Source organism: Drosophila obscura, unplaced genomic scaffold (assembly GCF_018151105.1).
Source record: "Drosophila obscura isolate BZ-5 IFL unplaced genomic scaffold, ASM1815110v1 contig_208, whole genome shotgun sequence".
Taxonomy (NCBI): Eukaryota; Metazoa; Arthropoda; class Insecta; order Diptera; family Drosophilidae; genus Drosophila; species Drosophila obscura.
In genome coordinates this window covers 618428-636706 of record NW_024542799.1, presented here as the reverse complement: position 1 = coordinate 636706, position 18279 = coordinate 618428, and the positions used below count along the sequence as shown (strand labels likewise).

Below are 18279 nucleotides of genomic sequence, written 5' to 3'. Positions count from 1 at the left end.
CGAGCGCCGAGCATGTGAGCATATCTATGTACTATATTGATTTTCTGACATTTTGCTTCGGATGCTGCCGAAATAAACTTTGCAACTGGTCCGCGCCTCAGTCTCTTTTCGAACGCGAGCGCGCCGTGCCGTTTTTTTGGACGAGGAACAGCAGCCGAGAAAACGCTATAGGGAATGCCGCAGAATAAGAATTCATAAAATTATACATACTACAGAAAGCGGTTTGCAAAACCATTCAAATTTCTGCCTGAAATTGTTGCTGCTGTTGTACTTTTCCGTTCGGCACGAAAAAGCTGCGACGTGGGCTAAATTTAGCGACCGGTGTATTATTTGTAGGGTGCTGTTTTGTACGTGTATATGGGATCCCAGTGAACTACGCCCCCCACAACCCCTTCGAGAGGCGCGCGCGCGCCCCACACTTGCTGCCCCCCCTGGGATACATACCTATATAAATATATTGAAGATAGCAAAAAGCCAACATCCATCCACCAAGAGTGTTTACCGATAAAGCGTTGGAGAGCAGACCAGAAACAGACCGCACAAGATGCCCACATCCAACACGATTGTGCTGAAGAGCCTCTCCGTACTGCTCGGACTGTTTTTCATATTTGTCGGAACCCTGAAGCTGACGCCAGCCATCAGCAAGGATCTCTACAAGGATTTGGTAAGTGGAAAAAATCGATTCTGACTGTCGACAGGGGTTGGGTTGGGTTGGAGTTCCCTCCATAGGCCTACGCAGCATGTGCGCTGCGACTCATCGATTTTTCATTTGACAGCCTCTGGCCCTACTCCCAGGTCAAGCGATGCACTTTAAGAATGCTACCTATAAATACGTGTATGTCTGTCTAATGGGCATTGAACTCGACCCCAATCAATGCCAAACTTTGGCATTCAAAAATATTCGTAAACAGAAATTTCATGAAATCTGAAAATATATGATTTCATTATCCAAATAGCTTTGCGGTTGAGTGAAGATCTAAGCGTAACGGCTAATGAGAGAGATATTTGGCAGATTTCACTCATGGAGGCCGAATAATATTTTGAATTTTTTTTTGGAATTTAGAGGTTTGAGGAAATGCCAAATATCTGTGAATATTTTCAATAATAACAATACTCACCTTGCGTATATAAATCATAGACTTCTGAAAGATTTATGAAACAGCCGTTCCTTTTAACTTATTTGTTTACCTCCCCATAGCTTTAATATTCATTACTAAATTGTTCGCATGCCACAATGCAAACAATTCGTAGAATTACCCCAAAATCAATTTTAAGTATTCGAATCTGATTTTTATACATGTACTTATGTATATATGTATGTATATTATACAGTTGTTTTTATACGAAGGTTTTTGAATTGGTCTCGCGCCATTTTACTTTCATTTCTCATGTCTTTTATCATTTTGTTTGGTAGGGTATGTTAATTTAGAAATATTTTTGCCTCAAGAATCTCTGTGGCGATTCCCAAACGTGTAATTACCTTCGTATTACCACAAACACTTGGCTTTGGGGAGGGGAAACAACCGATACCGATGCCAACTAAAACACAATCATACATACTCGTACATATGTATGTATGTACTTACAAGCACACATGTTTCTATAAAAATTTGACAAAAAGAAAAGTTTGTTTTCATTTAAAAATAAACATGCTGCACTGCCTTCCGCTGGGCTGGTCGAAATATATGCCACTGTGGGGAGGGGATTCAATTCTAGGAATGATTAATTATATTCGTATGCTCATATTCGATTTCCCTGCCCTCCCAATTACAGCGCACAGAGTACGTTAAGTATGCGAAAGTATTTCCACTTACTGCCCTTTTTGGAGTGAAAATCCCCTCGAAATGGTATCGACGCACAATTGGCATTCTGGAGATCGTTTGCGGGCTGGCCATGGCGCTGATTCCCTATCGTAAGTGGAGCAAAGAATGCCACTAGAGAATACCTCATTAATATTTGTATTCTTTCCACAGATAAAGTCAAGAACGTGGCCAATGTGACGCTGCTGGTGCTGATGCTGCTGGGAATCTATCAGCACTGGATGGTCAGTGATCCGTTCGAGCGCTCTGGACCGGCGCTGGTATTCACCTTCATGCTGGGCGGTCGTCTGGTGGTCTGGTATCAGACAGCCCGCCTGCAGGATGAAATAGCGGCGGCCACCCAAGCACCAGCGAACGGCGTCAAGCAAGATTAGAGGCTGCCAGCGATTATAGCAATCATCGTATCATAGTCATTCACTGATTCATTGATCCAATCCACATTCATAGCCCGCACCTGTAAACAGCTTTGTTTTAGCACATTAAGTTGGATTCTAAACCGATTGGGCGCACAATCTTCGTGTTAGAAATTCATTCAAATCATTCTAGGGAAATCGAAATTCGTGTTCATGTTTCACTTTGGTGCCAAATAATTATCATATGCAGAAATATTATATATATATAATATAGAATTGAAATCGATATTAATTAATAACTATATGAGTAGAACTACACTATAAAGACAATGACAAAGACCACACCAGACCAGACGAGACGACTAGTTGCACATTCAAGCATAAATCAAATTGTATTCACGCACTCAATCTACAACTTCGTCTCAATATAGTCGAAATATAATTGAAATTACGACGCAAGTCATTGGCGGCGCCATCCTTTTAGAAACAATTTTAATAAATTTGAACAACTCATATTTAAAATTTAAACTTTAGCAACCGTCAGTCGTTTTAAATTTATTTGCAATTAGCAATTCGCAATATCAGTGGAGATTATTTATAGTTATTATTATACGGGTATTATACTGGTCAAGAGTGCGTGCTCTAAGCTATAACATCAGTGCATTTCATATACATATATATGCATACATAAATATGTGTGGCCTCTTACTCGGAGCCAGTGCTAAGCAGCTTCAATGCCTTCTGCAGGTTCTCAATGGCCGTATTCACGTCATCGTAGTTGAGGGCGCTGCCCGCGTATTTGCAATACTTCTGCGCTGTGATCATCTGATCTGGAGTGATGTGTACGCCAACAGCCGGCACGATGGGCTGGTAAATGGTGGCAGCGATGGCCGGATTTGGCTGCGCTGTGGGCACATATGGCTCAAAGCCACCCGGCTTTTCCTCATCGACCGGGGGACTGGGCAATTTGTTTGGATTATTAAGCACCTCCTCGGCAGTGGGAGGCGTTATATTTGTTGTTGGTGAAGACGGAGTTGGCGGCTGCACCGGTGCGGGCTGGGAGGCTGCGGCTTCATTTTCGGGTGGCGTGAATGCAGAGCTGCTGGCTCCGCCATTACCGCCACTACCGCCAGGGGATAGATTGTCCTCAGCAAACTCAGCTTCGTCGTCGTCATCGGGCAGAGGACCGGGTATGGGAGTCTCGCCATTCTTCAGACAGTTGTGTATGTAGGCGGCCTTCCATTTGGCGTACTTGCGGTTTTGCATAGCCTCCTCGCTCAGTTCCCCAAAGGTTTGCAGTATATCATAGAGCACGCCGCTGGAGTAGAAAGCCTTGACTACGTTTCTGAAAACGAAGAGCGTTATTATCTCAAACAGAGGCTAAATATGCAGGACCTGAAACTCACTTGCCAAAGTTCTCCTCGCGGTCCTGCTTATCGGCGTAAAGAAACAATTTCAGAGCATAGTTTTCGATGTGTGCCTGGGCGGGCACTTCGTGGGTCAAAGCCTCATTGTCGGCATGCTGCTTCTTCATGAGCTCCAACCAATCCATAATTGCTGCGGGCGGCAGGAAAACCCAAAACAAACACGGATGAGTCATAATTGCAATTTGCGTATTTGTTTTCGCTTACCCAGCAGAAGCTTTGTCTCCTCCCCGGTTTGGGTGGAGGCCTTTAAACCCACTTGCAGAGCACTGCGCATAGTATAATAAACAATTAATATTCCTTTTGTTAAACAAAAACTTTAAGGTACTCACTAAAGTCTTGCCCAGTAGGCGATCACAACGTCGCGACTGTCGTGCTCCTGGGCCAGCTTCAAAAAATGCTGGATGGACTTCAGCGAAGGAGGACATGGTGGAAACTCCATCGCAATTTTATCACACGATTAAACAAAGAATCTTGCAAGTTTAAGGCTGTAGTTAGTTAGTTTGTAGTTGCGGCGTAGCTGAAGAAAAAAATGAACTTAACCCACTTAACCCCCTACATTTAAACAGGTGAACCGCTGATATGAATACTTCTTGTTAATTCTTCTTGTGATACATTCTATCCTTCCTCGTTACTTCAAAAAATAATTACCACGATATTCTTCACCTTTACTGCGCCAATATTATTCAAGTTTCATAAATTTCGTGCCTAAATCGAAATACCTACTGGTCGACAATGGGTTAATCGTCCTCTTTTCATGATAGGATATCATATTACTCGATTTGAGTTTTCGGTTCAATACCCTCGACACTTAACATATAATTTAAACATCAATTTTTATTGGATTGCCTTTTTAATCGCCATGAAAAAAGATAAAATCTCCTAGAACTTTTCTTATCGATAGATGGCAACACTGCGACAGTTTTATAAGAATAATTAATAAAAATAATACAAAAATAACAAATCCACAGGTGCTTATCGTGAACTTCGCAGTCGATTAGCTACGCTCCACCAGTTTGGTCTTCTTGGGTAATTGGGGTTCTAAACCGGTTAATATGCGTTATCAGTTCTGCGAGTTGCACTTTGCACTTTAGCCCGCGGAAAGCTGCATTATATATTTAACTCCATTCTGAATTCCAGGCATAGCCGCAGCAGAACACCAAGATGTCCCTCTCGAAGCCACTTTATTCGCTCTTTGGCACTTATCTGGAGCAACTTTTCAATCATCCGGTTCGCACGAAGTCCATAACAGCGTGAGTACATAACTTTAAACCACAAACCACTTGGCATCTAACGGGGTCGACATGTTTCAGGTGCATTTTGGCTACCTCGGCCAATGTGACATCGCAGCGTCTGGCCGGGGCACAGAGATTGAACCAGAACAGCGTCTTTGCCTATGGACTGTTTGGTCTGCTCTTCGGTGGAAGTGTTCCCCACTACTTCTACCAGACCGTGGAGCGTCTCTTCAGCCATGATTTGCGCTTCAGGAAATTCTATTTGTTCTTGTCTGAACGACTAGTCTATGCCCCCATCTACCAGGCGCTTTCCCTCTACTTCCTGTCACTGTTCGAGGTGAGTAGTCTTCATTCATTAAGGCGCCCTTCTTTATAACACCTGATATTTTTCAGGGCAACTCCCACGGCACGGCTCTTAAGAATGTCGAGAAATTGTATTTGCCCCTGCTGAAGGCCAACTGGCAGTACTTGTCCTTGTTTGTGTATCTGAACTTTGCCTATGTGCCGCCCATGTTCCGTTCCATTAGCACGGCCATAATATCCTTCATTTGGGTAGTTTATATTGCCAAGAAGCGTCGACGTTTCGCGGATAAGCAGGCTGCTGACAAGTCCAAATAAACATTCCATTGCGGACACCAAGACTTTCCAACTATATTAATGTTGCTTTAGCTTAATATTCAGATTACCAACTAGATTTCAAAGGCATTACCATTATCTTTGTTGCGTTTAAACGCAGATTGCGAAAACTATTGCGAGTCCGATACGTTTCTGAGATTCGTGTGTGGGCTTGAGATAAGCACAACAACAGGAACAACAGACAGCCTTATCGTCTGGTTGTATTGTAAAACCCTTTATTTTTTTTTCTTTTACGTGCCCAAAATAAACGTATTCATTCGAGATGGCAACAAATAATATATTTATTTTAAAACTCAGCTTAAAATTAGCAAATAATTTGAGTAGAGGCTTACAAACGAGTATTATTGGCATAATATCGTGGCTACAATATAATTTCACTAGTAAATTCCGGGCACATTGACAGCGAAATTAAATATCTAACTAAGTGTCGGGGGAATATGCGTGTAAAACAAATGTCCTTTGGCATAACAACTATCTTAACCTAGGGGGGAGGGGAGGGGTTTCAGGAGTATGGTGCATATGGCGACTATAAGTCTGACTAGTGCGACTGACTAGGAGTTCCTTCGCTCACGATTCGCCGCACATTTTGCGCAGCGAATCGGTTAACACTCAAAAGGCTGCCATCGAGGGGCTCCGACTGTTGCGTAGCGGAGTGCAAATGGGCGTGGTCGGTGTGCTGGCCCGACTGAAGCAGCTCGAACAGCAGCTGGAGGCCTCCTCCGCCTCAGCAGCAGCAGCCGCAGCACCCTCCGTGCCTCCGGCTGCCTTGTGGTGGTAGGGAATGGGCCGCTTGCGAGCACTGTGAATATAGATAAGGATATATTAAAGCAAGGATTTCATCAACTGAGTTTAGGGGACTACTCTGCTGATAACTCACCAAACTGAAAATTGTAATCAACTCAATAAAAAATTCGCTAAAAATAAATGATAGAAATGAAATCCTAAGAAACAATAAGATGTAAGCAAGAGATGACATATATTTTATTGGCGTTAGTTCCATAAAATTGACTGGATCTGGCGCTCAATACGGGAAATAATCAGATAAAGTAAATTTTACAAGCATACACAAATATATATTGCATTGAAAGGAAGAAATTAATTTGAAAATCAGATTATAAGTAGTTCCTGAGTCAGCTGGAAAAAAGAATAATCAAGTTCAATTAAATAAAATCAGGTGCCGTGAATAAACAAATTGGGAAATCAATGCAACACAAAGGTTCAATGGCAACCAACTAGCGTCTGGTGCTGGGCGGCGGCCGACGGCTACGGAAAATTAAGTAAATCAATTAAAATAATATATTAATATAAAAAATATTAAAAAAACAAAAATTCAAAAGGAATTCTATAACAAATTTCGTGTAATCTTCCGCTTAACTACCTTGTAATGCGACGTCTGTCTAGAAAGCTGGGTGAGCCCCGACGCCTTGGTATGGAGGGGGAACGTGAGCCGGATTGTGATGTGCCTGAGCCACTGCTGGAGGAGCTACCCGAACTGCTCTGTGACGAGCAGCTGGAACGAGATGATTGCGAGCCAGAGCGGGACCTAGAACTGCGCGAGCCACTAGCACTGCTGCTGGAGCTAGAGCGTCTGTGGGGAGAAAGGAACAGTGTGAATTCATTGAGTGTCAGTCACAACGCAAACGAGTGGGGGGACACTTACGATCTTGAGCGACTGCTGGAGTGATGATGATGATGGCTGCCACTCGTGCGTCGCTTGCTGCGACTGTGGCTACTGCGGCGTGAGCGACTCCGACTGCGACGCGCTGCACTCTCCGCTGCGGCCACCGTGGCGGTGGACACCTTGGAGACGATGGCGTCCACGAGACTGCTGTCGGCGAGTGCCGCAACTAAGGGCTGTGGATCCAGAAGTTTGAATGGTTTTATTACAATTTTCGGTTTCTGTTGCTGGTGATGATGATGATAGCTTATACTATTGGCTGCCACGGCCGCAGCCGCTGCAGCCGCGCTGAAACTAATGCTACCGGGCATCGCATGCTGGGGATGACTAAGCAAGGCCAGGCCCGCAGCAGCCTGCTGCTGCCCAAGGCCAAAGAGACTAGGGTTATAGACAAGACCATGCGCCAGATGCTGCTGCTGGTGGTCGCGGCGACCGAGCAGAGCCTGCTGTTGCATGCTGTTCTGATGGTTCTTGCATATGTTGTAATGGGTGGCCGTCAGCAGCGGACCGTGATTGAGGCGGTTCGTTGTGCGGTTGTAGGTGCCCGGCGTGCCGGCCAGGAACGGCAGCATGCCGGGATTGCTATTGGAATGAGGGACACCACCACCACATGCATGAATGTTGTTGCTATTGTTGTTGTTGTTGTTGTTGTTAGTATTATGTCTACTGTTTGGGTTATTGTTCAGCGTTCGATTGTGAAAGATTCGCTTCGTCTGGTGCGGATGCGAATGCTGCTGTTGGTGTGGATGCTGGTGTTGATGCGACTGCTGATGGTGTTGGTGGTGCTGCTGCTGCGGCTGCTGTGGAGGCCTTTGATGGATTTTGGTTATCAAGTTCGTTGCTGGTGGACTCTTGGCGTCGCCATTGGCAGCCACTTGGGGCGCTTTGCAAATGGGCGGCGTCGTGGTGGCGTCTCTTTTTTGATTTGGCTCCTCCACAGACTGATGCTGCTGCGGCTTTTGCTCCTGTATCTGCGAATATGGCTGTGCCTGTGGTAGGATCACAGCCATGGGTGGCGGGGGCGTTGTCGTAGTCGTTGTCAATGGGTTAATCAAAGCGGTTACATTGTTAGCAACAAGAAATTCACTTAGCGAATTACGTTTAGTAGCCGTCACCAGTTCGTTGCCACTTACATCACTGCCCTCCTTGGCAGAGTCCTTGCTCGCGTCCCCGTTCTTCTCCATGGTCTTGATCTTCTGCTTGGCCTTGGCGGCGATGCCCGACTTGAGCTGCTCCAGCATGCGCAGCTCCTGCAGTTCCTCGCGCTCCTGCTTGCTCTGCTGGAATTCGTCCAGTGCTGCCGCATCCACATTGGAGCCACTCGCATCGGCATCGCTGCCGTCATCGCTCTGGGCCCTCAGGCGCACCACGGGCGCGGGCTTCGTTGTGGAAAGGTCGCGAGCCTTCGATGGCCGCTTCTTGTCTTGTATGATGTCCTGGTAGCGCTCTGGATGTCGTTCCGCTGGTGAGTAGCGCAGCTCCGAAGAGCTTGAGCTGCGTGAGCGTCGCTTTGGTGGCTTCGGACTGGGTGTGGTTGCCTTACTCTTTGGCTTGGGCTTCTGTGGAGTGCGGGACCGTTCGCGCTTCACGCTGCTCTGGCGAGGGGTACGACGATCTCGCTTGGGGCTCCTCTCCTTCTTGATCGGATCTGGTGTTTTGCTGCGTCGTCGCAGTTTGCCTGGCTTGGGCTTGGGCGAAGGCGTCCCGGAAGCCGACGAGCTGCTACTGGAGCTACCCGAGGTCGAGCTAGAGCTGGAGACTGCGCGCTGGCGCTTGGTCTTCTCAAGTTCCACAATCACTGACTTGGTGCCCAGTATATCGTTTACAGTGTCTTCTGCAGCCTTGAAGGGATTGAATGCCGGTGGCGCTGTCTTCTTGGGTGGCACCTCTGGGGAATGACTGCGTCGGCTGTTACCAACAACTGGGTCCGGCAACTGCTGCTTGCGGGAACGGGAAAGTGACCTAGAACTCCGAGTCGGCTTGCGGGTATCCGATGGATTTTTGGCCGAGCTCGATCGCTGGCGCCGATCACGATCATCTCGTCTATGGGTGCGCTCCTTGGAGATGGCTAGGATTGGTACTGCCTGTCGATCCTTCGATCTTTGACGCTCTTTTGATCGCTGTCGCTCCTTGGAGCGCTTTTTCTCATTCGATTGCTGAACTCGATCCTTGGAAAGTCGTCGCTCTTTCGAGCGCTGCCTCTCCTTTGATCTTGGCCGACTTTTGGACATATCTCGCTCGTTGGATGGTGCCTTATCCACCGATCGCTTCCTCTCCTTTGATCGCTGGCGGTCCTTTGATCTGTCTCGCTTGGATTCTACTGCCAGGGGTTTATCCTTGGATCGCGCTCTATCCTTGGATCGCAGTCTCTCTTTGGACTGAATTCGCGCCTTTGATCGCTGCCTCTCCTTTGACCTTTGTCTCTCTTTTGACCTCTGCCTATCCTTAGATACTTGACTATCTTTTTGCCTCTCTTTAGAGCGTGGCCTTTCCTTTGAACGCTGTCTTTCTTTGGAGCGGAGCCTCTCCTTCGATCTCTGTCGCTCTTTCGACCTCTGTCTCTCCTTCGATCGCTGTCGTTCCTTCGACCTCTGTCTCTCCTTTGATCGCTGTCGTTCCTTCGACCTCTGTCTCTCCTTTGATTTTGGTCTCTCTTTCGATCGAAGTCTCTCCTTTGATCGCAGTCTCTCCTTTGATCGAAGTCTCTCCTTTGATCGAAGTCTCTCCTTTGATCGAAGTTTTTCCTTAGAACGCTCGCGTTTCCTTTCCGGCTCTTTGCGAGGCGAGGTCCGCGTGGCTGGCGCTCGCTCATTCGACTTGGGCCGGCGGCTGCGACTATCGCTGCGCTCGTGCTTGTCCCTTCGAACATCGCCGCCTGATGATTCGTTGGGCCGCTTTAATTCCCTGCGGCGCTCGCGGGACCGGCTACGGAAGGGATTCTCCCGCGATGTGCCATTGTCTTCAGCTGTGGTAGCTGTTGGCCCACGGGTTTTGCCCGACTTTTTGCCTTTGCGCTCATTACGCGACGGAGAGCTGTCAAATGAAATGTTTAAATTAGTTTAAGGTCAAATGTTGGCATATTGTTAACTTACTTGGGGCGCTCCGAGTCTGAGGAGCTGGCACGGGCGCGTGACTTCTTTTTCAGCTTCTTGTCGCGCTTTTTCTGTATAATAGAAAAGTGAAGATCGTTAATAATCGCTCGCTTGGTATGGGATCTTGCCAAGAGTCTAACTGTTAGCAATATGTATATATTTAACAGATCGAACGATCATTCATTATGGCGCATGATAGACATATGAAGTTTCGGTTTTGGGTGCAAAACATTTTCGCTCTTTTTTTTCTTGGATTTGTACAAAAAGTATTCTTGTTCATCTATCATTTATCACTTCACACTAGGTATCATATGATTGTTGGAGTATTAGTAAGTATCTTAAGGAAAACAGTCAAATGAAAGTACTTACAAAACTACAAGAGAGCCATTGAAAGCTATCCTATATCAATGAAGCGCCAAGGGTTTTCATAAACAAAATATAAATTTTCTTTTTCGTTTCTTCAAAATTTACTTAAACTAATTGGATTTAAATTTTTGGTAAACACAAAGAAACACAAGCTACGAATCAAAATGAAATAAAACAAAAAGAGAGGCCATCCATACATAGTCTGGAAATTTGAATGTAAAATATTAGATCAGCGCTGGGCACGCTTTTTGAATTTTGTTTTTGCATATTCGATCATATTTTTGTTTAAATATTAAAGAATAAATCTTGTGCGCGCCCACCACTGGATAAGATCGGTATGTGGTATGTATAGCCCCACTTAATCAATTTTCGTTTAGGCAAAAAGAGGAAACAAAATGAAATTAAGGTAATCCATTGATAAAATAAAAAAAAAATGTTATACTAGATTGTGAATGCGTTTGAAGCCTTTTACCTTTCGACAATATTTTGGGTGATATTTTTTTGATTTGTATTTTTGTTTGTTTGATTACTAATTAAATTGTATGCTTTAGTATTGATAGGATATACAACGTTAGCGTTACAACGTTTTGCTTGCAGGTTTTATATAGTTCAGTAAGCACTGAGTGGTTATTTTTTGTCAATCGTTATTATTGAATGTTTCATTTTGGTGGAAAAAGAAGTAAATAAGCAAGAGAAGAAATGGCGCATGTTTAATATTTTGGTGAACAATTGAAACAACGAAACGAAAAGTCAAACGAGAGTTATCATCATATACAGGTAATAAATATTTTAATAAATATATTTTATAGAGAGAGAGAAAGGCCAGTACTTCCATTTGGATTAGATTATTTTTGTTTTTTTTTTTTTGTGGTCAGACGTAGTTAATGATTGCTTGATTAGTTAGGTGTAAATATATGTTACATCATTAATGGATTTGGATTGGATTTTGTATGGAGAAATAGTTGGAGAAACAGCGTTAGAGGTAAGAGTTCATTAGAAGTGTTTCATGAGATAGACAGGTAGTATATTAATGTATGGGATATATCGTATACGACACATGCACACTCCCCACAGTTCCACAGCTCTCATCGCTCTCCGCTAGTACTTTCTGATATTATTGTGTATCCTCAGACGGAGCTCATGCATACCTTGTCCTTCTTGGCTTTCTTGCGTGCGCTCTTTAGCTCACGATCACGATCGCGATCGCGCTCCTCATCGCTGCTGCCCGCCGCCTCCTCGTCGCTGTCCTTGTCGCTATCCTTGTCGCTGTCACTGGCGCTGTGCTTGCGCTTGCGGGATTTCTTCTTTTTGGACTTACTGCAAGTAGAATCGTAGTGGGGACAGGGGATTAGTAGATATCCGGCATTGATGGTGGGAGTTTGTGTGTGATTATCTTTGTGCTGGCTACAACACACATTCATTTGGACGAGGCGTTATGGGGGGAACCGTGTGCACACTGCACATCACAGCTCCAAGAAACTGGTTTTTGGCAGCAAATGTTAAGAAATAGGTTTTACTTGTGGTTTAGTGCTTTACCTTCATCGAAAACTGCTCAAATTGCATTGTCTTAACATTAAAGAAGGTAATCATAATAATAGAAAGAAAGATGAGAAAGTAATTGGCTTTTAATTGTTGCGACACACAAAAATATTTCTTTGCATTCCTTAACAGAGAGACAGAGAGAGAGACCTCTTAAACTTTTTATGGTTTCAGTATCATATCGTATCATATTTGTAATTGTATTCTAGTATTCTAGTTTTCTTAGTTTTTGGTTTGTCTGTTTGCAATGCAGAGGTACTTCTTTTGGCAACTAAAGTTTGTTAAGAATTGTAGAATCGAATTATTACTTACCGCCGGGCAGAGTGTTTTATTTATTTTTTGTTTTTTTTTTGGGGAAAATGTGAATGATGCAAAGATTGTGTGGGATTGGAGATTGGAGATTAGTATGGATTGGATGGCATGGTTTTGTGTATTAGAGTGGGAATCGTGTGGTTAGCTATTAGTCGACCGACCCATCATACATACATATCAATAGTAAATCAGATATCCCTGATAAATCTACTCACTCCCCGCTGCACACAGATTCAAATAAAAGATTGTCTTGGCAAATGTTAGGATATCGAAAGTAGTATATATTGCAGAGAGGCGCATTTGAAACACATTTCATATTCATTTTAATTTCACTTCATTGGATTGGATTGGATTGGATTGTTTAATTTAATTGGTTCTTATGGTGTGTGTGTGTGTGTGTGTTTGTGTTTCGTGTGTGTATGTGAATGTGTAGGTTCTCGTTTATAACTAAAGTGTGTATTTCATTTGTACATAACTTTTCGCTTCTTTTTACTTTCTTTCTCATATGAGTCCCTTTTGTGGTTTCAAATGCAATGTAAAAGAAGGAGTAGAGACGAAAAACACAAAATGTATTAAGCAATTTGATAGTTTGATAGTTACAAAAGATTTTCTTTGGTTTTGGGTTTGTTTTTTTGTTTTTGTCACGATCTAGGCACAAATTGTTTACAGTTTACTATGGACTATGTACGATAAGGATTAAAGGATAAACCGAAAAAGTTCATGACTGTAGAGTCCAACCAAGGAGCAACGAAAGAAACGACAAAACTAACACAGAGAGCTACAACTGTTTGAAGGCCGCAGGATCTGCAAAAACTGGGCTTCAGTCCTATTGCTTACCTCTCTTTCTTGTGCTTCTTTGACTTCTTCTTTTTGTCCTTTTTGCGCTCAGGACTAGCAGAGCTAACGAACAGAAGAGAAAAATGGAGATGGGACGCCATTTAGTATCAACTTTTGTTGGATTATGGATATCCATTGCGCTTACCTCTCTCTGGCGCGCTTCTTGCGCTTCTTCTTGTCTGACTTTGAGACATGCTCGCGCTCGCGCTCATCGCCACTGGCGGCGGCATCATGACCCTCTCCATCCCGATCTCTCTCTCGGGATGGGGTACGGACCAGAGCATATCGCTTGCCCGTCTCCTTGTCCTTGCCTGCAGCAGCTGCCGCAGCCGCCGCCGCCGCTGCCAGGCTTTCGCGCTGGGCGTCCAGTTCCTTTTGGAGAGCCACGCTTTTGGCCAGATCCTCCTTTGCCTTGCGATCGTTGTCGAAGCTACTGCCCTCCACAAAGTAGCTGGATATGTTGAAGGCCTCGCGCAGCCTGGCGTTCTTTTGCTGCTGTGCCTCGGCTATCTGATGGGTGTCGCGAGCACTGCAAGGGGATACAACAAGGGAATGCGTTAGTAAAAGTAACGAAACAATTATCAAGGCTTAAATCGTGGGGTTTTAAAGTTGAAGTTAAAGTTTCAGTGCCAAAGGGGTGCTACCTCGATGTCACAGCACTGCCAGCACCGAGCAGTGTCTCCAGCAACGTGTTCGAGGAGTGCTTCAGCAACTCGAGCAGTATCTGGCCATCGATATTGATTTTTGATGCGTTTGCGTTGGCGTTTACGTTTCCCCACTGTGACGTGGACAGTGGCAAGTCCTGCGTCCTATGCGTGGCAACAGCTGCGCGCTGGCTGGGCTCCGCGGCCGGCTCCGTTACTGCGGATTGGCAGGCGCAGGCGCAGTCAGGGTTCACCTTTCTGGGCATTCCTGGTCGCCTGGTTTTCTTGGCGCCGCTTGCCAACGCCGGCCGCAAGGGCTTGAACTTCTTTGCCACCGCCGCATAGTTCAGCGCAGCTGCTCCCGATGCCATGTGGTGGGCCGTGAGGTGAAAGCTCTCGTACTTGGCCAAGTACTCCCGATTATCGTGCTGGAAGTATTGGGCCTTGCACTTCCTGCCACCGTTGACTGTCGGTAGGGAAACGCTTCCTGCTTGGGGGTGTGTATGGGTATGGGTATGGGGACAGCTAGGGTGGCTGGCTGTGGCGGCTGCGACTGTCTTGGTGGTGGTGGTGGTGGCGGCGGCACCAATTGCGTGACCTGCGCGTTTGCGACGCTTGCGGCGTTTTTTCGCTTTCACCACTTGCAACGTGGTGGCTGTTGTTGTTGTTGTGGTTGCCACTGAGGCAGCAGCAGCAGTAGCAGCAGAACTTATCCCCACTGCTGCCATAGCCGTGGAGGTGGTCGTATTGGTGTAGATTTCCGAGGAGAGCATTTTGGGTTTTGTTTCTTCTCGCTTAGTTTTTATTATTTTTTATATATTTTATTTATATTTAAACTTTTTTTAATGTTTATAAAATTTAAAAAATTAACTCTTTTATAGTTGTTTGTTGTATATGATCCCTTACGATTATAGTAATATTAAATTCCACGTTTAATTACGGAAGACAGTGGATTTTACCCGAATGTTAATTCGTTTATATTCGCGTTTAGTTTATTTAATATTTATATATATGTTTTCTTTGTATAAATATTATATTTTTAATATTATATTAGATCCATGTACTTGGAAGACAGTGGACTGACTCTTTAAACTCCTTGTATAGGTACAAAAAAATATATATGTATTTTCATCGGTTATTGGAAGACGATGGATTAGCATTTGTTTGGGTTCACATTCGTTTGGTTTGGCTACATTATGCGCAGCATTATCCGAATGCAATTTCAATCAATTTTTTGTATGTTCCTTATCGTTATGGAAGACGTTGGATTATGTTTAGGAGACATTGGATTGATTAGCTTTAATATTATAAAATGATCTGCATTCGAGTTGTATGCCTTGATTTACTCCGTTTACCGCGTACTTTTAACTCTATGCGCACTTCTTGACTCCACTTGACGACTTAGACGACTAATTAATTACTTGCTAGGTTTGGAAGACTTATTTAGTGATTTGTTGCATTCGTTTAGTTTGGCATCAGTGTGGCCTTTGGCTCTGCTCTGCTGCTATCGCCGCTGCCTTAACACCATATTGTAATGGGACTCCACCTAACACTTGCAACAACCACTAGAATAGTACACACACAACGACATCCGACGACTTGAGCCCTTAATCCGCGGCTGGGCCTGAACAGTGGGTTGCAATGCTGCTTTAGGGGTGGAAGACGAAGACGACACCACCACCAGCACCGCCACTACCAGCTGGCTGCCTTTTAGTTGCTGCATTTTGTTCTCCTTTTTGTCTGTTCTTTTCGTTGCACACTTGAAGGGCTGCCTCAGGGCAGAGGAGCGGGTTCCCTAGTTGGGTGTCTCTATTTTATATTTTGGTTTTGCTTTGCACCGCTTATGCGGCGGCTTATGGCTGCATCTCTAGCCAGGCGGCGGCTTGTGGGTGGCTGCTTATTTTTATTGATTTTTCCAGAGCCTGCCGTTAAAGTTTCTGTATCTTTTCGGACAATCTGTGGCAGCCTCTCTGCAGCATTGCCATTGCATGTGTCTCCTTGTCCTTGTGTCCATGCCCAAGGACACTTGGCTGCTTGTGTTTATATTTATTAATTCAATAATATTTATGTATTTTATATGGTTTAATTTAATTATTCCTGAGCGGTGCAGCCATGTTGCTTTGGCTTTGGAAGACTTGAAGTGACTGAAAACGGGAGCGCGCATCCCCAAAAATCTTTGCAGCAGCCTTTTCTCTACACCACTCCTCGACGTCTATTGGCCAGCATGGACCAGTCGCAGGAGGGCTGATGTGGTGGGCGGCCACATGCTGTGCGCACCACCCAGCGGCGCAATGACGGGGCGCACGTTGCCTGGCTGGGAGGGGGGTTGCGGGGTCTACAGCTGTCGCTGGCCGAGATTGTGGCAAAGGTTTTGTTTAACCGTTTATTGATTTGTCAACTAGGCCCACTTTTTGTTTAAATTACATAAGCCTGAATGGATATACTACTCACGCTACGCGTCCAAATTCATCCTTTGGTGCATCTGTCTTGCCTTGGCCCACCAACTTCTGGCGGAACGAGTCCACTTGCGTCTTGATGTCCTCCGGTGTGCGTCTGTTTGGATCATAAAGCAATACGTTATTATTCTGAAATTTTCACGTGCTTAAATTCTCTCAAAATAAAAATACCTTGGAGACTGATTTACACGCAGATTGATCGAAGTGTTTGATGAATTCTTAACTTAATAAGGCTTTTGGCTATTGTTTCATTAATATTAACTATTGAACTACATTTAAAATTAAAATTTAATGGAAATTCTCAGATTGTTCGAAACGTTTGTCCGTGTGGCACGCGACACGCGGATGTCTTCTATTGAAATAATCTCTACAACTGAAATGCACTTTTTTTTCACCACCAGGGCAGGCCAGTGCCAGGCCCATGCCTTGGATGGGGTGTCGGGCCGGACACCGGAAGAGGGTCGCAGTGCTCATATGTGACGCATGGTAGGGGTTGGTGGTTGCGCGAGTGCGTATGCGCACTCGTGGCGGGAAAAACGAGACGTCGACGCTGCTACCAGGCGCAATCCGTAAACAGAGAAAGCAGCGAGCAAACATAAACAGAAGCAGTAGCACCACCAGCGGCGCTTGGTTGGTCGCTTGCAGCGCTGCATATGCGTTGGGGCCACTGGCCTTATGTAACTAGGGATTGCACTTACATACCCCTTACATGAAGTATGGATCAGATCATAATCATCTTACCCCTGCTTTTCGAGTATCTCCTCGAACTCCAAGCACTTGACTTCGATCTTGCGCTTGCGGTCATGGTCAAGAATCTCCTTGTTGGGCGGACGATTCAGCTGGGCGTCCAACTTTTTGATGTCATCTTCGCAGCGATAGTCCTTGTCCTTTTTGCCCGGCCGGACGAATGCACAATTTCGCTGCACGTGTCCGTTGGTGCCGGAGCCGCGGGCGGTTGTCAAGCCAATGCCGTTGTACATGATGCCTCCGTGTAGCTGCCTATCAATGGACCAATGTCCTCGCGCGGGTACCTAGTGCTCCGCCAATACTGCAGTTTGCAAACAGGCAAAATCGATTTTAGTGGCAATGTTGGCAAAAATATCTATGCAAACAGTTTATTGGGACATCTACACACCTCTCTTTTGTCCACTGCAACGCATCGACAATCCTCTCTGGCTTTACTACTTTTTTGCGGCACAAAAATTAAAAACAAAAAATTTGCGAAATTCCTTTGCCCTAGAGGTGTCAAGCCATCGATGGCACTATCGATAGTATCGATATTTTACTGCCAGCCTCTACTATCGACGGTTTTCCGACTATCATGATAGTATCGAGCTACAGTCGGTGCGCTTTTGATATGTTTGGATTGGCTGCTAAAAAATACGAAGACACATTTGTAAACAAATCGACAGGTGGCATCTAATTTTTACAAGTTTACAAGTTGGACAAGTTCCTCAAAGGTTTTAATGGTTTTTTAATAATTTTTTGAGCCCGATACTATCACGATGGTATCGATGTTTTTTCTTCAAAACATTCAACGTCCTCGAATTTGATATTCCGTTTAATATTACTAGCTAGTTGGCCATCTCAGCCCTAAACAAATAATTTTATCCGATAGATACATAAATTTTGTTCAGGATCGGCTAGTTTTCAGAACTCTTTTTCATTGGATTGTTTACATAATAAGGTTCAAACAAAAACGGCCAAAGCATAAAACGTAAGTGTTGCCTAAATGTTTCGTCAGTGTTGCTGGTCAACCAAGTTTCTTCTATGCGTATGGACCTTTGTATACCTTATTTCCTTTAATTGATGTTAAATTTGTTGTTCCAAGCTCCATTGAAACATTAATAATGATTTTATCCTAGATTGACATGTTTTTTACATGTT

General features: G+C 44.7%; 4 protein-coding genes across 11 annotated transcripts; 2 read left to right on the top strand and 2 right to left on the bottom strand.

Annotated features, from left to right (window-relative positions):
• The first annotated feature begins 98 nt into the window (after nt 1–98).
• Nucleotides 99–2701, top strand: LOC111070879 (transmembrane protein 35A). Its single transcript, XM_022361914.2, has 3 exons — nt 99–664; nt 1774–1912; nt 1974–2701. Exons 1-3 carry the CDS (start codon nt 545–547, stop codon nt 2192–2194), a joined length of 480 nt encoding a protein of 159 aa, XP_022217606.1. The 5' UTR covers nt 99–544; the 3' UTR covers nt 2195–2701.
• On the bottom strand, nt 2689–4133 carry LOC111070874 (vacuolar protein sorting-associated protein VTA1 homolog). Its single transcript, XM_022361909.2, has 4 exons — nt 3930–4133; nt 3805–3866; nt 3580–3730; nt 2689–3518 (listed from the first exon to the last, which is right to left on the bottom strand). The coding sequence occupies exons 1-4, from the start codon at nt 4037–4039 to the stop codon at nt 2879–2881; spliced, it is 963 nt and encodes a 320-aa protein (XP_022217601.1). The 5' UTR covers nt 4040–4133; the 3' UTR covers nt 2689–2878.
• A 382-nt stretch (nt 4134–4515) lies between these two features.
• LOC111070878 (peroxisomal membrane protein 2) lies at nt 4516–5729 on the top strand. Its single transcript, XM_022361913.2, has 4 exons — nt 4516–4626; nt 4738–4850; nt 4911–5169; nt 5226–5729. The coding sequence occupies exons 2-4, from the start codon at nt 4762–4764 to the stop codon at nt 5448–5450; spliced, it is 573 nt and encodes a 190-aa protein (XP_022217605.1). The 5' UTR covers nt 4516–4626; nt 4738–4761; the 3' UTR covers nt 5451–5729.
• LOC111070871 (serine/arginine repetitive matrix protein 2) lies at nt 5725–17647 on the bottom strand. Of its 8 annotated transcripts, none has more exons than XM_022361903.2 (11): nt 17528–17647; nt 17134–17440; nt 16388–16489; nt 13438–13821; nt 13293–13355; nt 11753–11921; nt 10239–10309; nt 8280–10179; nt 7129–7322; nt 6847–7056; nt 5725–6267 (listed from the first exon to the last, which is right to left on the bottom strand). In XM_022361903.2, the coding sequence occupies exons 2-11, from the start codon at nt 17370–17372 to the stop codon at nt 6078–6080; spliced, it is 3522 nt and encodes a 1173-aa protein (XP_022217595.2). In that variant the 5' UTR covers nt 17373–17440; nt 17528–17647; the 3' UTR covers nt 5725–6077. The 8 variants fall into 8 exon arrangements, with proteins under 8 accessions (XP_022217595.2, XP_022217599.2, XP_022217593.2 ...); XM_022361907.2 differs by adding an exon at nt 13937–14687 and having other exon boundaries at nt 7129–10179; nt 16389–16489; XM_022361905.2 differs by lacking the exon at nt 5725–6267 and adding an exon at nt 6428–6731.
• Between the last annotated feature and the right edge of the window lie 632 nt (nt 17648–18279).